The 19666-nt window shown below is 38.1% G+C and overlaps 1 protein-coding gene across 1 annotated transcript in view; it reads left to right on the top strand.

Moving 5' to 3' along the window:
• Positions 1 to 1336: 1336 nt before the first annotated feature.
• The window catches only part of LOC107679735 (putative helicase mov-10-B.1), a 25730-nt gene continuing 7400 nt past the window's right edge, over positions 1337 to 19666 (top strand). The window contains exons 1-15 of the mRNA XM_016475378.1: positions 1337 to 1524; positions 1751 to 1856; positions 12037 to 12239; positions 12439 to 12677; positions 12916 to 13165; positions 13273 to 13395; positions 13542 to 13704; positions 14442 to 14596; positions 15829 to 16002; positions 16107 to 16254; positions 16397 to 16564; positions 17125 to 17222; positions 17330 to 17427; positions 17518 to 17616; positions 19546 to 19648. Coding sequence (XP_016330864.1) covers positions 1373 to 1524; positions 1751 to 1856; positions 12037 to 12239; positions 12439 to 12677; positions 12916 to 13165; positions 13273 to 13395; positions 13542 to 13704; positions 14442 to 14596; positions 15829 to 16002; positions 16107 to 16254; positions 16397 to 16564; positions 17125 to 17222; positions 17330 to 17427; positions 17518 to 17616; positions 19546 to 19648 — 2279 coding nt within the window. The 5' untranslated portion in view covers positions 1337 to 1372. The remainder of the gene's footprint in view (positions 1525 to 1750; positions 1857 to 12036; positions 12240 to 12438; positions 12678 to 12915; positions 13166 to 13272; positions 13396 to 13541; positions 13705 to 14441; positions 14597 to 15828; positions 16003 to 16106; positions 16255 to 16396; positions 16565 to 17124; positions 17223 to 17329; positions 17428 to 17517; positions 17617 to 19545; positions 19649 to 19666) is intronic.

Raw genomic sequence — 19666 nt, 5'->3', positions numbered from 1 at the left:
CACACACACACACACACACACACACACACACACACACACACACACACACACACACACACACACACTCAAATGCTGGCTATAGAACACTTGGCCTCATCTGTCGTGCACACAGTAGTAAGAGAACTGCTTATATGGCTGGAGAATTCCTCCACAGGTGGAGATAAGGGTCTAATGATGAGTGTTGGCCCAGCATGGTGCACTCATCCTGGGAAGGGCAGGCGGCTGAAGAGGGGCTCTCCAGTCTGTCTGGGTCATAAGAGGCAAAAGCAGGAACTGATAAGAACCTCAAGCAGCCTCTTTACCACAGGCAGACACACTCTTAACATCTATCCACTCATATCACCGTTATCACAGTGAGAGACAGAGAGTGTGTGTAGGGTTTAGAGAATTAAAAAATGCTACAGTAGGTACATATACTTACTAATTTTATTTGGTCAGAATGTTAATATTATTAGACCTGCTAAATGTAGATTTGACTATATAATATGAATGTTCAAATGTTTAATCAAGTGCATTTAATGATACATTTTGATTTACAAGAGACTTTTGGCCATTATTGAGAAAAAAAAAGGTTAAGACTGACATCTGGTGTTTGATAAGAGCAATGCATCCCTTCATGCCGGTTTAAGGCAAATTAAAATATAATTTTGCAGTCAATAGTGCACTTATTTTTCCTTAAACATTTTTTTATATAATAGATTAAATTGTACTTCCAATTTTTTTTTACAATGTTTAAAAAGACTCCAGTCATATTAGTAGCCTAATCAAAGTTTTTTTTTCTCTCTTAGAGAGGGTCACCTCATGGGTTATTATATTAATACTACTGCCGAATACTACTAATTTTATAGACATTTGTGCTTAAAAAAGTATTATTATTATTATATAGACACACACAGGGGGAAGGTACAGATTATTTTCAACAAGTTCTGTATATTAGATAGTATATCAGTGTTTACTGTACCACTTTTCAAAAATAAAATGCAATTTTACCTGATAATGTAAGTTCCCAGTTTTCTTTGAATGGGAAGCAATAAGGCAATGTACCGCAAAATAATGTAAAAATTTAAAGAAACGTCGTTGTATTGCACCCCATCCCTCATCCCTTTGTGCTTTCGTTTATTTTTTTGGCCCCTAGCGCTTAGTACATTTCCTATATAGTTCTCCTTTATTATCAGATGTAAACTAAGTGCATATATAATGGGTTTTCATTGTAGAAGAATAATCCAACCGTAATAGACCTTAAGTTTCGTTTCCTCCGTTCTTACCGCTTCCGCAGAAACAGCTGCGCATGTTTCATATAAACCAGTGTAGATCATAACTGACCTGATATCTGTACATCACCACAGAGCTCACGGAACCAGAGTTAAGAAACATGAGCAGGAAAAAGAGAAATAATCAGCTCTCTAAGGCTGATTTGCGTGTAGTTGGATTTGACTTTATAGAGTTTCTGGAGGAAAGCGAACGGAGATCCTTTACTGATAGAACACTTCTCAAAGACATCTACAATAATGAGTTCCGAAACGGGTAAACATTTAACATGTTTTCATAGCTTCATTTAAATATTTTTATTGCTTGTAATATTCCAGTTATGTCCACTGAAATTATCGATTTTTGGAATTCATTTAAACAGACAATTCATTTAAAAAGACAGGAAGTGTATCAGTAGGCTATGTAAACAAACATTTTTCAGTTTTCAAAACAGTTTTCTGTCAGGTTACATTTATTTATTTTCAGGCATTTTTATTCACAGGGATGGAGTCAGAAGAGACCCAAACTTCTCTTCAGTCCTCTTTGTATTGAGAAATTGCAGCAAAGCGCGCATCACCAGATCAGGACATGTTTACTTCAACACCAGTGTAAGAACATTGTATTTATTACCACTGCAATTCTATTAGATACACATTTAGTTTGGTTTCTGTATTGTCAGTGTCCGTATATGCTAGGCTTGTATAAAATGGTGGTTTTTATGACACGCGCCCAGCAACATGTCTGAACATGTCTACTGTTGGGGTTTTATACAAATAGATAATCTCATAATTACATACAATGTATGTCAATAGTATGTAACAGAAATGTGAATATAAATTTTTTCGAAATGCAAAACATGTACTCTTGTCTGAATTTGAAGCCTAAAGAGTATACTTTCATTTTTATCAGTCTGAAACTTAGGATCAGAGCTGATTCAGTGTTTTCTTGATTAGCTGTTGATACAAACTCCTTTGGACAATAACACTAAAGTCTGTGCATTTAAAACTACTGACTCTTGACCTGCAGCAGTTGTTATGCAATTTACACACACCGGCTTTTGATGCCACAGCTTATTTTAAAACCTTCATTTTTAGCTACCTATAATGGTACCTGTATTGTTATTTGTAACTTCTACAATAGATGCAATTTTTTATGCCTATTATTAAGCCTTAATTTAATAGCATGACATAATTTTAGGGGGCAGTCATGACCTAATGGTTAGAGAGTCCGACTTGTAAGCTAAAGGTCGTGGGTTCGAGTCTCAATACCGGCAGGGATTGTAGGTGGGCGGAGTGAATGTACAGCGCTCAATAACACGACTGAGGTGAGACCCTTGAGCAAGGCACCGAACCTCCAACTGCTCCCCGGGCACCCCAGCAAAAATGTCTGCCCACTGCTCTGGCTGTGTGTTCACTACTCACTGCTGTGTGTGCACTTGAATGGCTTAAATGCAGAGCACAAATTCCGAGTATGGGACACCATACTTGGCCACACGTCACTTTCACTTTCACTTAATTTTAGTCTATTGCCTAGTTGATGTATCAATTCCAAGACAACTGGATAACTGTAAAACTGTAACTTTTATCACCAAAGCTAATTAATTTTTAAAAAGACGGTGCAGATCAAAAGAATAAATCAACATTACTCAAGACAGCACATCCTCAATCTCTGAAGTTTCCTGGGCTTCACCTTGTCTACTGAATGTTAATAATAAGTGAGAAAACCATACCAATCTCCACTCTGCAATTTCAGACAAGGTCAACAGTGCCTTCTGAGAAAAGGAGTCTCTTATTGTCTCTGAGGAATGCTTTGGAGAAAGACAGTAAAAGAGAACGACACAACGTGTGCTCATCTATTTAGAAAATAATATTGTAACATAGATTAGGTGTGTGGAGGCATTTTGGAAGACAAAATGAGTAAAAACTGTTACGGCAAATGGACACCAGATCATTGGCCACAACACACACACACACACACACACACACACACACACACACTAAAAAGCAACTATGAAGAGCATGAGTTATTGTTTTTAACAGTAAAAATATCTAATATGTTAAAGGCATAGTTCACCCAAAAATGGAAATTCTGTCATCATTTACTCACCCTCAAGTTTTTTCACACCTGTATGAGTTTCTTTCTTCTGTTGAACACAAAATAAGATTTTTTTTTTTTTTTTGAAGAATTGTTAACCAAACAGTTGCTGGTAGCCAAAGTCAATGGGGGCACTATCCCTTTAACTTCTCTGATTCCTAGGTAGAATTATTATTCATTAAACAAAATATTCATGACTAACATGAAAGTTGGACTGAATGAATGAATGAATGGCTGGATGAATGGCTGGGTAATGTATAACCCTGCAGTTAAATATGATTATCTAGCCCTGTCATAAATACGGGTTGGTTATATGGCTCAAATAAAATAAAATAAAATAAAATAAGGAAGGCCTGCTAGTTTGGGGCAAGTGTGAAACAGTTTCAAGTCAGCTGATGCAACAGTCACTTGCTCTTTCAGGCCAGTTTTTGTCAAAATTGTAAAAATGGCTTGTGGTTGTCTTTAAAGCATTGGTAAAAATCTATATATATTAGCTATACACTGCAAAAAATTGCTGTAGTTTCTACAGTAAAATGTTACAGAATATTACTGTTTAAACATTTTTCAAGATGTAACTGTAATTCGCAATGCATTACAGGTCAAATAAGGTTTTACAGTTGTTAACAGTATATTTCCATGTCAACTGTAATTCTTTTACAAGAAGCAGGTGTTGTCACTGTAGCTCATGGTTTTTACACTAACTTACTGTAGTGTGGCATTATGGGATTGCGCGCGCTTCATTCAAATCTGAAATCCAGCCGACTGGAGCAGCTCCAGAACGATTAGAGGCTTTACTCATAATTCCTGGTAAGTTCACTTAATTTTACTTAAAATTTAATTTTCATTTGTTCATATGTGTTCAACTGTCCCATATTGACGTGACAACTTACTATAATTAGAAACTAACGTTACATGTAAATGTGTGTCTATTGCCACTGTAGTTGTACTGAGATTAAAGCTTGTCTGGGACAATTTTTTAGTGAAAGACATCTTTACATGCCCGATTGGACAAGTTAGCCTGATTAAAACTTGGGTGAAAAAAAAAAAAAAACCTAGGGAAGCATCGAAACACGAGACTGATTCTGATTTTATTACATTCAACATCAAAACAAATAACCTTAACGGCACACATAAACTCACAAGAAACATTAGGTAAATGTTCAAACTGTTGAGTGTATTTATAACATATGATGTTGTTAAGGAGCATAAGCGAGCTGTTTTGCTGATTATCACGATTGCAAATATTACATAGTTCAATACACAATTAGTTAACATTAAGTTACTTACTTTTTTGACACAATATTGACTGTTCTTCTATTTCACCAACGAAAATCGTTCCAAACAAAGATCAAAGCAAAACTCAGCTGTGTTTTTACTGAATGATTCAGCATTTTGAACGGATCGGTACAATGAATGACTCAATTGAGTCACTCGTTAAGTTATTTGCTGCCACCTAATGGCGGTTTAGTTTCACGTTTAAAAAGTATCATAGCATTTCCCTTTCGAAAGGGAACTCCACGCTGCGTCCTCTAGAGGGCGCTAGGGGAACGCCTTCAGCGTGACCGGTGTCTGAAGCATGAATGAAAAAACGACAATGAACTTGACGTTGGCAGGTGGCAGCCTATGACGTAAACAATAAAGCGAGTGCGGGTATAAAAGCGCACCTGCGGAAAACGTCATCCTCTTCTTTGTCTTCAAGCCTTGTGTACGGAAGCACATGCGTTTGACTCACGAGGGATAAGGATGCGCTCACTGTTTGCATTCGCGGAACTACTAGAGCAGAGGTCTGTACTCGAGTGTTTGTCAGCGTTTGCACGAGCGCGTTCGCCTCTCCAGGGAGTTGAACAAGCTTAATGCGATGCGTTCGCGGCGGTTTCTGTTCTTGCCTGATTCTTGAGAGAATTTAGTGTTTGAACAGAGTGTGTTTGGCTCTCGACGGAGATTAGCCACGCTGCGAGATGTGATCGCGTTGAGAATGCCTATATGCCTGATTCTCTTTGAGAATTGAGCGCCTCTCACCCGCGTTTTGGGTCTCACGGCTGCTGAGTCAGTTAATCAGACCGATCACGGGGATTGTAGGCGGGGCATGGAAGGAATCTGACGAGGAGTGCTTTCTCTTTCAGAATTCCTTTTTTGTTTTATTTTATTTCACAGAATAGGAACTGTGTATAATGTGAGATATCTACATTATTGGTGAAGGAGGCTCCTGACTTGGTGTAATGGCAAGTTTTTGAGTTGTTAGGCTCTTGTTTGAGCCTCCTTTGAGCCTACTCATTCTCTCAGCCCAGGTACTGTCAGACTCTGTTCCATGTTTTGTCTGTGTCTTGCTCCCCAGGTGTTCCTTTCCCATTTTTAATTTGTCCCAGGTGTTCCCCATGATGGTTCATTGATCCCAGGTGTGTCTCGTCATCCCCTCCTCCTCGTGTGTGTATAAAAAGTGTTCCCACTGCGGGGCGGGGTGCGCGTGGCGAAACACGCACGCCAACTGTCATTGGCTTGTTTAGTTAACACTCGAAGGTGATGGGCTCTCGGGCGAGATCCCAATTCGTCAGTCACGACTGACGTAACGTCAAACGTGACTGACTGAAAGGGAACCATGGTTCCCTGAGAACAGGGAACAAGACGCTGCATCTCATTGCCATGCCACAAAGAAGTGGATGACGTTTTCCACAGGTGCGCTTTTATACCCGCACTCGCTTTATTGTTTACGTCATAGGCTGCCGCCTGCCAATGTCAAGTTCATTGTCGTTTTTTCATTCATGCTTCAGACACCGGTCACGCTGAAGGTGTTCCCCTAGCGCCCTCTAGAGGACGCAGCGTCTCGTTCCCTGTTCTCAGGGAACCATGGTTACATGTGTAACCTGAGACGTTTTCCAACATTTCTTATTTGTAATTTCAAAAATTAATATAAAACATTAATGTCATAACACAGTTGTAATTTTGCATTATAAACGATTTAATTTGATTGGTGGTACAGTTCTACAATGTATTATTATAATTGAATTTATTAATCTAATGTAAGAGTTTGTTTATTTTAAAATATATGCCTTTTTGGGTGTTAATTTGTCTCATTTATGTAATGCATTTAAAAAAGTTACTTGATAATTTTCATTATTTCTTGTAGGTGCAAAGAATAGCAGCTTATGTGGAGAAATGTTTGATGCTTCAAGACTCTCTGAAGCTGATTATATTAAGTAATGTATTCTTATTAATTCTGTTGTAAATCATTTGATTAACTTGTATTTTAGATTACATTTTATATTGAAATACTGTATTGTAGGTTACATTATGGCTTATATTTATTCATTTCAGGTGCACCCAGTGGCATTTCGAGGGTCAGATGGTTGTGAATTCATACCTCAACTTTGTGGCTGGATTTGCAGTCTTATTAAAACTTCAGTCTGGGGTCCCGGGAGCAGGCATCTTTTGAACACTTGCATTTTTTCAAAGGTAACGTTTTACTTGAGTAATTTCATTTGTGAAAAAGGTTAACTTCAGTCTGGGGTCCCGGGAGCAGGCATCTTTTGAACACTTGCATTTTTTCAAAGGTAACGTTTTACTTGAGTAATTTCATTTATGAAAAAGGTTACTTATTTAGTTTAAGTACTGGCAAATGCTGATTGTATTGTATAAGTGGCATTTTTACATTCATGTTATTGAGCTAGTTTCATTCAATACTGAACTTTATTCTAAAGCTTGTGCTTGTTTTTATGTGCAGATGTTTTGTTGGAATCACAACACTCACTGGATACAAGATGGATACATAGAAGCAAAACAAGTGGAAAGGTCTCAGAGAAGAGAGACGACCCTCATGTGTGTGCTCATCTCAGAAAGTTGATGGACTTTCCGTATGTATTTATGCAATTGTCTTTTGCAGGAATATTCTAAATTTAATAGAACATAAGCTCAAGCAACAGAATTTGTGGTATAATGTTGATTCCAGCATTTTATTTTAATCCCTTTTAACCTAAATTATACGAATTCTGTTGATTGACCTTAATTTTTATAGAAAGTTAATGTTCTACTCAGAATATGGCTTATTTTTTTGTGATATAACAAGTATTTAGTTATTTTGTGATGCTATGTTGTTTTTATGATAAGATTTTAACTGCTGAAAGACTGACATTTTTATTTTTACCAGTAAAAGCCTTGCGATGTCTTTCTGCCAGTTTTAATAAATATTTATTTGCAACATCTTTGACTTGGTTTTTATTCATTTGTAAATGTATTAAGATAGTGCTCATGATAATGCATTTTAAATCCATATTTTACAGTTTACAATTTACTGTTAAAATTATTCTTTGCAGCATTTTCATTGTTAAATTATTAAAACATCATCTTGGATTTAGGGGTATTTACAGGATTTTATTGGCAACTTTAGTTGCCAGGTAAATACTGTACTTTAGTGAAATTACAAAATATTGCTGTAAAAGTGAAGTGAAAGTGACATGACATGACATGTGGCCAAGTATGGTGACCCATACTCAGAATTAGTGCTCTGCATCCATCCCATCCAACACACAGCAGTGAACACACACACCCGGAGCAGTGGGCAGCCATTTTTTTGCTGCGGCGCCCGGGGAGCAGTTGGGGGTTCGGTGCCTTGCTCAAGGGCACCTCAGTTGTGGTATTGAAGGTAGGAGAGAGCGCTGTATATTCACTCCGCTGTACATATAATCCCTGCCGGTACGAGACTCGAACCCGCAACCTTTGGGTTACGAGTCCCACTCTCTAACCATTAGGCCACGACTTCCCCAAAAAATAAACTACAAGTTTAATTCAATGTTACTGTAAAAATACTACAAATTACTGTATTTCACATACAGCAATTAACATCATTTTTACAAGATTTTATTGGCAACTTTTTTGCCAGTAACATCCTGTAAATTCTACGGTACATTTTTTTACAGTGTACACATGGGCGACATCTAACTCTTCAGTCATTTAACTTACTTTCTCAAAAAAGTCTTTAAGAATATAAGTTTCAATACAATGTCCTGCACAATACAGCATAGTCAAGAATAACTTAAAGAGGTTGCCAACGTTTACTAACCTGTGGACTAGTTTTGACTCTTGCTGTTCTTCTCAAATGCGAGACACTAAGTGAAGAAGAAGAAAAAAAACTCAGATTTAAGACTCTATTCGAGCCAGTCATAAATTGCTGGAATTTAAATGAAATTGCTGGTTGATGTGGCCAGATCTCAAAGTTTTTGGTTCATGAACGCGCGCTGTCTGTGGAGGCTTGGCCAGGCACGGTTCCAGAATTAAATCACTGAGGGTGTCCCGTCCATTGCTATGGTTATCACTTCATAATAGTATCAATCACGGATATTTCGAGAGTGAACCCAGCATAAATATGCGGATGTCATTCCCAAAGCTTTGCAGTGTGTATGTGTCTGAAAAACAAAAGTTTAATACAAATTCTGCCTAAAAAGCGTGCAAAGCACGCTCTATTTATAATCAATAAAAAAACGTAACTTATCTTAGTTCATCACGATCTCACAAAATTTCGTTATAATCAATGAAGCTCTCAAAATTGTACAATAAACCTCTTATTTACATCGCGTCTGCATTTTGGTATGGAGATGATTCAGGAGAGTGAACTGCACTGAACAAAAACTCCAGCGTTTTCAGCGGTGAACCAATTGTGAACAACTAAAACGTCTCTGATTGGCCATTACACTCTAGAAACAGATGCTGCGTCCCAATTCGCATACTATCCTTCCTAAATAGTATTCGAAATTAGAATTACTATGTCCCAAATCATAGGCTGTGTTCGAAATGCCATACTATCATACTACTCTTACTATTTCTGCAGTATGCAGTATGTATGCTGTGCATAGTATGCAAATTTTCTGTATGCATGTAATACCCGGATGACTACTATATTCGCAGAATCTGCTAAATATAACTCAAGTACACCGAAATCAGTACAGAAGCTATTCTAACTACTATTTACACTCCTGTTGCTAAAGAAAATGCTGCTATTTTAGTGTAAACAGAATTGATCATTATTTGCACTTAGTGTAACTAGAATATATCGCTTTTTAATATATCGCCACTTAGTGTAACTACCAAAAATATCAATAAAGACAGCTCAGTGTTGATTTAGTTCTGTCTAATATGTAAAGTTAATCAATTATGAAATGAGTTCAAATGGGCAATATAGCATTGTTTACTAGTATGAAGCCTTATTAACAAGCCTTTGTAAAAAGAACAGTTAGCTCATTTGTTTCTAAGGTAACAACCTTGACAGCTGTGCTGAATTAATGTTCAGTGTTTGTCATGTGACAGCACTTAAGCATACTACTCTGAAACATTTATTGCTTATTGTATACTGTTTCACACACTATTCTTAAAAAAAATAGTAGGCAGTATGCACTGTTTACTGGGCAGTAAGCAGTAAACAAGTTCGCCATTTCGAACACAGCCATAGTATTTTGAAATGAGTATGCCAGAGATTCCGGATGGTTGACAGCTTCCGGTAGAAATTCGAAGTGCAGATACGTGTAATATTGCCCACAACACATTGCGTGGTGGACGAGGATTCGATTAGAAATACAAACACGCATAAAAAAAGTGTTAAAAAACTACAAACATGGCAGATATGTGAGACCGATGGGACAGGTAGAGAAAGGGGTTTGAATAATAAATAATCAATATCTAACCCGTTGAAAAAATATTGAAATGCTGTCTGCAGCAACACTGTGAACTTTTATAAAGATACGTTTGGTCATTAACTTTTAAATGCATCATTATGTAAAACATATGAGGAGAGTTCTCGGCATGAAAGACCCGCGACTGGCAGATCAATGTGCCTCTTAATTTCTCTCCAGTACGGTAGGAAATCAAATTAAACAAAATATGGATAATGTTAGACAAGATGATTGACAGGGCAGTTTAAATGGTGACAGAATGCACGTAACTAAGCAACAGAGCTTCTGTTAAAGATGCAGTTATGACGAAGTAGTATGTCCCAAAGCTTGCCTACTATTCTGCTACATACTCAAAAGAATGTACTTTTTCTTCACAAAAAGAGTACATACTTTAGGGCATAGTATAAGTAGGCGAATTGGGACGCAGCAAGAGATTATCTTACTATTGGGAGATGAGAGGGTCTGCAGTACTTACTATTGGAGAAAGCGTAACGGCTAACTTGGATCACGTGTCCCTTAATAACCAATCACATTACAGCCTTGCCATCAGGGCGAATTCCAAACGGCTTTTTTGCGCCCTTGAAGGGCACTTCGGGAAGGGGACGCCATTTATAGCGACGTTTTCCAAATGAAAGTGAACAAATTAATCCCTTCACGAAGGGCCCTTCCAGAAGTCCGTTAGCTAAGGGAACATGTGATGGTCACTTCACGGAAGTGATTTCCGTTTGTGATCATGTGATCTTCAGGTAGGAGATCTTGCGATGCTTTTTAAAGCAAAGTTGGGGTTGATTTCGAGTTCACATACAAACATAAATAGAATAGGCTAATTAAATTTGTCTATTTTAATGTAAGACAACATATTTTTCGTCAGTGATAGAAATAGAAACGGTAGTGTAAGCAAGTTTAGTTTGAAAACTTTTAATAGTAAACAAGACACAATTAGACAATATTTGAATAAAATAATAAGACATATTTATTTGCAATAAATGTGGGAGTGCTGAATGCTGCACGCACGCGCAGCGTTGTCAAGGTAACATTTGGTCCGTCATTCCCTTCACCAAGGCAGTTCCAAATGCTTATACAAGACAGTAATGCCCTACACCCTTCAAAGAACACCCTTCAAGGGCTCTGCCCTTCGAAGGGAGTAGGGCATAGGGATGCTCACTTCCGTTTGGAATTCGCCCTGAATTTCATTCAGAGTTGTGCGACACTCAATCGCTGTTTAGGGATCCCACAGGAATGAATGGAAGTGTCGTAAGCTGAATCCACCTGTCGCAAAAAGTCAGTGACTTCTCTTATAAAACAGCATTTTTTTCGTGGTAAATTCTAAAAATAGTTAAATCCAAAAGTATTGTTTAGTGTAAAACATGTTGAAGATTAGCAGATAGGCTGTCGATTCATTAAATGATAAGCCGTTTCCTCTAAAAAGCTGTTTATTCAGTGTAGTGAAGCCTCTCCTCCATTTTGACATCCATTTAAAAAAACGGCCTCTGGTCTGCTTCCCACGTACTGCCAGACCGGAAGCGTTAGCTTTAGCCGTTACGCTTTTTCGGCTAATGGTTGCAGGCTTGCCTTTTAGTGGCTTTGCTAGAAATCAAAAGATATGTCTGTGATTGGCTACATTGCTCAACGCTGCAAAAACACATCATAAAAAGTTACTTTTTACTCTTTCCAGAGCGCAAACACATACGCCCTGGATAGTTTACTAGATCTTCAATTGAGGGTGCTTTTGCTTTCTTTTGAAGGTATTTAGCACCCTCTAGCACCCCAGTAGAACCGGGCCTGGGTTCCAAATTGCACTTGTTATATGTTTCAGTTAGTTGTTTCAGTAGTACGTTTTTTTTTTAAGTTTAAGTTTTCTAGCTAATATTTATATTTTATTTCAGCTTTTATTAATTACCACAAATAAGCAAAAATATGAAATACTGGAGCAAACAAAAAATCATGACCCTTGAGCCCTGTTATACCCTATGTGTTAGCATGATGTACACATGCAGATAATGGTCAAAAACTTGTAACCCAATTGTGGAATTTCTAGGTCAGAGTGCAGCACGATCAGTGGTTTAGACCCCGTCGCAGACAGCAAAACCAAGCTACTCCCCCTCTGAGTAATAGTAGCTCACCGCCACCCGCTAGTGCCCAGGTTCCTGACCCACCGTCAGTGCCGGGGCCAGAAGATGGAGTTAGAGGAAGGAGAAAACTGTCCAAAGACCTCCTGCGCAGAATAAACACTACAGAAAAGTGAGCTGGTCTCTCTGTATGATGAGTACAAACCAACCTCTGAAAATACACAGAATGCAAAGAGATACAAAGCGTATCACCTTCATACATTACAGCCTGCTGTCATTTACGATGTAGTATTGCTCTTTAGCTTCCTATTTTATGTTTTACAACATCTGAGTATGAAAACTAGCTCTGTTGATGCTCTTTTCCTTCCCAGGTCTGTGTTTATCGCTGATAAAGGTGGGGTGCAGGTGTCCTCCGAACTGCAGATAGAGGGTGGCATGATTCAGCTCTTTGTGGAGAAGGCAGAAATTCATGAACTAAAGCTGTTTGTGGAGAACACGGGTCAGGCGGCCGTGTATTTCACATACTACACTGCTCTTCACTGGATTCAGTATTTCACTCTGGAAGACAGCAGAAGAGTCACACGCAACAATCCACTCCGTCTGGAGCCAGGTGAGTGCAACCAAACTACATGTGTACAGGATAAATTGGTGTTGGTGTTGTTTGTAGGTTTCATTTGGTATCATGCTAGTCTCTGACTTTAGTCTCTGATGTATTATAAAAGGAAAATGTTTTTTGGAGCCACTGTGCAGTGCTTAGCGCATGTGCCCTTGACTTGTTGGTTGTGGTTTTAAGGTGAGTGCCACAGGTTTGAACCCAACCTGTTGCTCTCTCTCTAATTTTTTTAAAGGTGAGAAATATGAGGTGACCTTAAGATTCAAAGCAGAACAAATAGGAGTTTATCCAGCCACTCTGGCATTTGAGTTCAAGGAAAACACCCAGCCCGCCACCCATCCTTTCCACATTGTTCGATTCATTCAGGCAGAATACAGATCTGAGCTTGCAGCTCTGCTGGGTCCCGAAGAACCATTCAGACCTAAAAGGCTTGAGACATATGAACCTGCATGGTGCAACATAGATGAGGGAGATCCACCTGAGAGGTGAAAGATACACACTCTTTTTAAGAATTAAATTTTTTATGTTGTTTTTCCCTGTGCTTATATTTGTACAGAAATTATTTATTTGCATGTTTTTGTCTCATTTGCAGTTCTGCCCGAAACCTTTTGAAGTTTGTGGTGCCACTGGATTACTACACTCGTCCTTCTTACATCTCTGACTTAGCGGAGGTCCTAAAAGGCAACCGTTCTTCCCCGAGGCGCCAGGAACAGAAGTTGGTGGTCTCTAGTTTTGCATAATTGTGCTTTTCGGTTTTAGCCCTGTTACTGGTCTTTGAATTGTCTAGAATCAGCTCTCTGCATAAACATGTATAGCAGAAGCTATTGTTACTGTTTTCATTGGGCGTTTGGTGGTTTTTAGGTCACTGCTGGAGAGTGATCTGAGTTTTCATAACTATATGGAGCGCTTTGATTTACTGCTGTACCTGGAGGAGGATCAAATGTGTCTGGACATCAAGAGGTATGACAAAAATGATGTGTCCATGGTGAAGGACCATGAGAACAAACGACTACTGGTCTTAGAGGTGAGTGGCAGTGTTTTACTGATTGTTATTTAAAGCATGTGATTGTGGCTGCGTCCGAAAGCTAAAAAATGCTGCCTTCGGAGGATGCATTTCAAGGTAGGAAGGCAACGAAGCACATCCAATTCCAATGTTGGAGATTTTTGAAGGCAACATAGATGTATCCATCACTGCCTTTGATATCCCACGATTCTGTGCATTCGGTTTCATGAGTTGAGGTACAAAATAAAGATGCCATCTGAAAATTGCGGTTGGTGGTCAGTTTGTGTGTAAATGTCCATGTTTTGATGTAAATGTTTTGATTGAATTGTTCCACTTCTGATGTAATTTCTAGCAGAAAATTTGTATTGTAGTAATTAAATATTCGCTAAGTTATCACCAAAGCTCTCTCTATTTTGTTGTAGATCATTAAACCATTATGTTGCCTCAGTTTCTGTTGCTTGCAATATCATTGTCTGATATGGCAGAGAGGCAACAAGTCAGCTACGCTTTCGAACGCAGCCTGTGTTAGACACATACAGAGTATCAATAGCATAGACATGTGCATGGCTCTTAAAGGGACTTATTTACTTTAATTTGTTAATCTTCAACTCCGCTAAAGATGTAGTAAATGTGATACAAAGAAAAAAATGACAGCAGTGTCATTTTTGGGTGAACTGTCCCTTTAAGTAGAATGTGCTTTTATATTTGTTGGAAAGAATAAGGTTTGGAGGTCTTATAATGTATTTGTTGTGTTAAAGCTCCCTGGCGTATCAGAGAACAGACCATCAGTCCTGAGGGGAGATCACCTGCTTCTCACCAAGAGTGAGGAGGTCCAACTCTCAACTGTGACCAAATACAAGGGCTATGTCCACAGAGTAGAACTGGATCAGGTCAAACTGAGCTTCTCTAGAGGGTATGAAGTGTGAGGAGTTTAAGACAGGTGTCATTTGAACATCAGAACACTGAAGGAGTATTAAATAAAACAGGGTTGATATCGTCGATAATCAAAGTCCCAGATACAAGATATAAGAGCCTTATGTACTACAAAAACATAATGTAAAACTTGGGCCAGTGCAAACTATGCTTTGACTGGACAGCAAACCTGCAGCTCAGTTTCTCAGTTCACTGGTGAAGAGAGCATTTACATATAAGTCTTAAAGACATAGCAGCAAAAAATCAGCACATGTAATTGATCATTACTTAATGACTAAGAAGTATGTCTTTTTACACTCTTGATTACCATTAATACAAATGTGGCATTTGCTAAAATGTTGCAGCCCAATCAAAGTATTTTAAGCTAAGGAGCACACTAAAAAAATACTGAAGAAGGCTCACTGAAAAGGGTCTGTGGTAGATTTCCCCTACGCACCTGACTTAAGTTAACTTTGGGGCTCCAGTTGATGCTTACAAATTTATCATCTAGCTGCGTCTCCAGTCCACATCGTACGATATCTCGCCCCTTATGAACACTATCAGATATAAGATCTTTAGCGTTCAACTAATATGCAGTAACCTGACAGACTCCAGACAGTGCCTTTGAATATGTTTTAATCACGGCTAGGAAGACCTGATACCAATCACAGAGAATCCAACAGTTTATATAGAATAGGTACATGGCAAAGGTAACATGACTCATTACATTATTTTTCTCTAATATGATTGGTTCTTCATATGTGCAATCCAGCAAAAGCACAGTTTCCACAAAAATATTAAGAACTGTTTTCAACATTGATAGTAAAAAATGTTTCTTGAGCAGCAAATCAGCATATTAGAATGATTTTTAAAGGATCATGTGACACTGAAGACTGGAGTAATGACTGCTGAAAATTCAGCTTTATTGTCACAGAAATAAATTACATTATAAAATATATTGAAATAGAAAAGTTTTATATTGTAATAATATTTCACAAGATTACTGTTTTTACTGTATTTTTTAACAAATAAATGCAGACTTCTTTCAAAAACATAAAACAATCTTACAGACCCCAAACTTTTGAACAGTAGTGTCAAAGTCAAACATCAAAGGCTTTACATACTTAAGGTTTACAAAAATTATGCCATGTTCATTTGGTCTTATTTTGCATATTTATTTGAAGACCAGATTTAAACTTTGTGTATATGTGTGTCTGTGTTTTATGTGTAAAGGCTGCTTGACGGTTTCATAGATAATATGAAATTCCGTGTGGAGTTCACAGTGAATCGTCTCCCATTAAGACTGCAACACAGAGCAGTACACATGGCGGTCCAGCACGAGCTCAGAGATGTGCTGTTCCCTGTGGGCTCAAGGGACGTAACCCCTGCGTCTCCAACTACACTGAGGTCAGTAAGACGCATCTGTACTGAACAAAGTGAAATTTTAGAGAAACTTTATGGAATATTTCAGCGGGATGTGTATATGTGTGTGGGGTGGGGGGTATCTACAGGCTCTTTGATCAAAAGCTGGACAATAACCATGAACAGAAAACTGCAGTATGTAACATTGTGGCCGGTACGTCCAAGCCGGCTCCGTACTTGGTGTTTGGACCTCCTGGCACTGGTAAAACTGTCACGATAGTGGAGGCCATCAAACAGGTAAATCTGGTTATCATGCTCAAATAAATATACACCCAACAGACACACCTACATGCAAATCATCTCATTTTGTCTCTATGCAAAATTGAAAAAGCAAAACAGCAATTTTAATTGACTATTTCACTTTCTTTTCATCTCACAGGTGGAGAAGAATATACCTGATGCCTATATCCTAGCTTGTGCTCCATCTAACAGTGCAGCTGATCAACTGTGTGAAAAGTTGATCACTAGTGAACATGTTGATTCACGGAAAATATACAGACTTTATGCTAGTTCACGCAACCCAAAAGTTATCCCTAAAGTCCTAGAGGTTAGTGCTAGTCTGACTTTATTTGTTAATTAAAGGTTTGATTAAATGAACTAAATAAAAAATGGAAGATTTGATGGAAAATATAAAATAGCAATGGTACATTTTACCTTTCATTTTTTTAAAAATAAAAATATAAAACTAAATATAAATATTTAAATAATAAAAAATAAGTCAGCTGTATCACTCAGTTCTGCTTTTCTTGGCTATAAATGGAAAAAAAAAATACATTGCAAAGTTAAATGTAAAAATGTTCACTTTGATTTTTTATTTTTCCCAGAGCTAACGAGGCTCGATATGTATGTGATTTTTTTTAACATTATGAAATAGTGTAAGAAACATTGCAAATATTTGAACCATTTGTTCAAAAGGCTAAAGTGAACGCATATTTAAATTTTAATAACAGCAAATTGTAGGCAGAATTTGACATTCTTTTAACTCATTCAAATGTAATGTAAATAGTTTTATGTAACGAGAGAGAGAGAGAGAGAGAGATGTTTTGAGAATGAGTTGTGTGTAGTTTTTGTTGTTGTTGTCATTGTTGACTGTCTTTTTGTGTTTAGAAAAACAGTAATGTGGAGGGAGACCACATTATTTTCCCACGTAAAGAGAATCTAGTGTGCTACAAGATCCTGGTCAGCACTTTGGTCACCGCAGGCAGGTGAAGGGCTTCATCCTCTACAAACACAATGAAGTCACTCTCTCCCACATACACATCATAGCAGTCAAAAGATAAAGAGTGTTTACTATATGTGTGTGTGTTGGTAGGCTGGTCAGTGGGGGTTTTCCTGTGGGTCATTTTTCGCACATCTTTGTGGATGAGGCAGGACATGCTGTGGAGCCAGAGACCATCATCAGTGTGGCAGGTGGAGTGCTTCATAGAATAACATTGGGAAAACTGTCAGATCTTTCATTTGAAATCAGTCTGTTGTAGCATTTCATCTTTGTGTGCGTAGGACTGCTGAATGCAAAAACTGGACAGCTTGTTTTGGCTGGTGATCCCAAGCAGCTGGGGCCAATCTTGAGATCTCCTTTTGCCATTAAATATGGACTTGGTGAGACGAATAAAGACACACATACCAGGGCTTTCAAGTCTCATGCATTTACCGTGAGACACACGCATTTCAACCAGTTCACACGCTCACACCTTGTATTTCTCACGCTGAGAAGTAATGGATAACATGTCCCACTATAACCTATACAATTAATGAACAATTAAAATTCATAGCTGTCTCGAGTTATACAGAGTTAAATGTCACTGTAGCGAATCAGCTCATAAGGGAAATATGAATAATTATCTAAAAATATCAAAGACAACATACACCATGACCTGAAGGATACACTGTTAATTCAAAGAAAGGTTTTCCTATGAATTAATTAGTAGAAAAGTCAATTTCTACTGTGCCTTGTGCCTCTTGCGATGGAACATGCAGTGATTTTCCCTGCTTCGCATTCCATTAGGTCGTAAATGTATCTGGTGTCAGGGTTGCCATGGTAACTAGGGTCCTGGGCCCTGTTCACAGACAACTTGGCACCCAGTATGTTTATTGGGTGAGGGGTCTGTGAACGTTTGTTAATCTAATGAATAATTGATTTGTTAAATCAAATGAAAAACTGTGTTTTTGATTGGTCCAGACGCTACATCACCTACCAGCCAATCAGAAATTAGAATGTTGTTGTTTCCGCGTAAATTACGTGACCCCGCTACAAGCACGTTTGTTAATAGGCAACATGGATGCACATACACAAAGTGGAAGTTGGAAGAGCAAGACCTGATAAATACTGTAACCCCTTCTTCTTCTTCTTCTTTTTTTTTAGCATTTTGATGCTAAATTTGTGCTAAATTATTATTGATACAGTCAAAAACTCTTGAACTGTTTTGCAACCAGAAGCTTTAGCTTAACTTTGGCTACCTGAAACTAAGGAAAGTACTAGAGATTTTATAATAATTGGTAAATCTGATAAAATACAGACAAATTCATCCAAATAAAATACATTTTTTAATGTATTTCAAAAATAGAAATGTATCAAAAATAAAAAGAAATTTGGCCCTAAACGAGCCAACTGAACAGCACTGTTCAATGTATATACTGTACACATACAGTTAGGATTGCAGAACTTGCCCTGAACATGTATGTCAAGTTGTGTGTGTGTGTGTGTGTGTGTGTGAGAGAGAGAGTACACATTTCAGCTTATGAATGTTTTTTTTTTTTCTGTTGTGTTTGTTGCACATTTTGATGCCTGGATGACAGGGGTCGGGGGCTCCCATTTAAAGCACTGTGGCTTTCCCACTCAAATGCAGATGCAGAGAGAGTGTTCTCCATGGTGGGTTTGAACAAAACCAAAACTAGGAACAGTTTGGCTCTGGACAAAACGCTATCATCCATCATGATGGTGAAAATGGCTGGCCCTGAGCCACAGTGCTTTAAGTGGGAGCCTCCTACCCCTGTCATCAAGGCATCCAAATGTGAAACACAAAACACGATTCATAAGTTGAAATGTGTACTCTCTCTCTCTCTCTCTCTCTCTCTCTCACACACACACACACACACACACACACACACACACAAAGCTTGACATACATGCTCTGGGAAAGTTCTGCAATCCTACTATATGTGTACAGTATGTACTGTACATTAAACACTTCTGTTCAGTTGGTTCATTTGGGGCCAATTTTTTATTTTTTTTTATACTATATAAAACATTGTATTTTATTTGGATGAATTTGTCTGTCTTTTATCAGATTTACCAATTGTTATAATTTCTAATTGTGCTGGTCAATTATGAAGAATAGGTCAAATTGAACTACTAGCAAAAACTTGAGAGAATTGGGCGGGGCCGAGGGGCCACTGCTGCAAATATTTGAGTGGCTCCTCCCCTAACAGATGTAATCTCACTCCAAACTTTTGATTTAACTTGAGAGCCCTGCACATACAGTACACACTCGATTCATGTTGTAATTTGCATTGTAAATGTGTTTGTAGGTCTTTCCTTGCTAGAGAGGCTGATGACACAGAATGAACTTTACCAGAAAGGCACTACAGAATACGACAGCCGTTATGTAACCAAACTGCTGCAGAACTACAGGTAAAGTCTGAATAATCC

This window comes from Sinocyclocheilus anshuiensis, unplaced genomic scaffold (genome assembly GCF_001515605.1).
Source record: "Sinocyclocheilus anshuiensis isolate Anshui unplaced genomic scaffold, SAMN03320099.WGS_v1.1 scaffold13, whole genome shotgun sequence".
Taxonomy (NCBI): domain Eukaryota; kingdom Metazoa; phylum Chordata; class Actinopteri; order Cypriniformes; family Cyprinidae; genus Sinocyclocheilus; species Sinocyclocheilus anshuiensis.
Note: the sequence above shows the minus strand (reverse complement) of the source record. Positions and strands in the feature narration are given on the sequence as shown.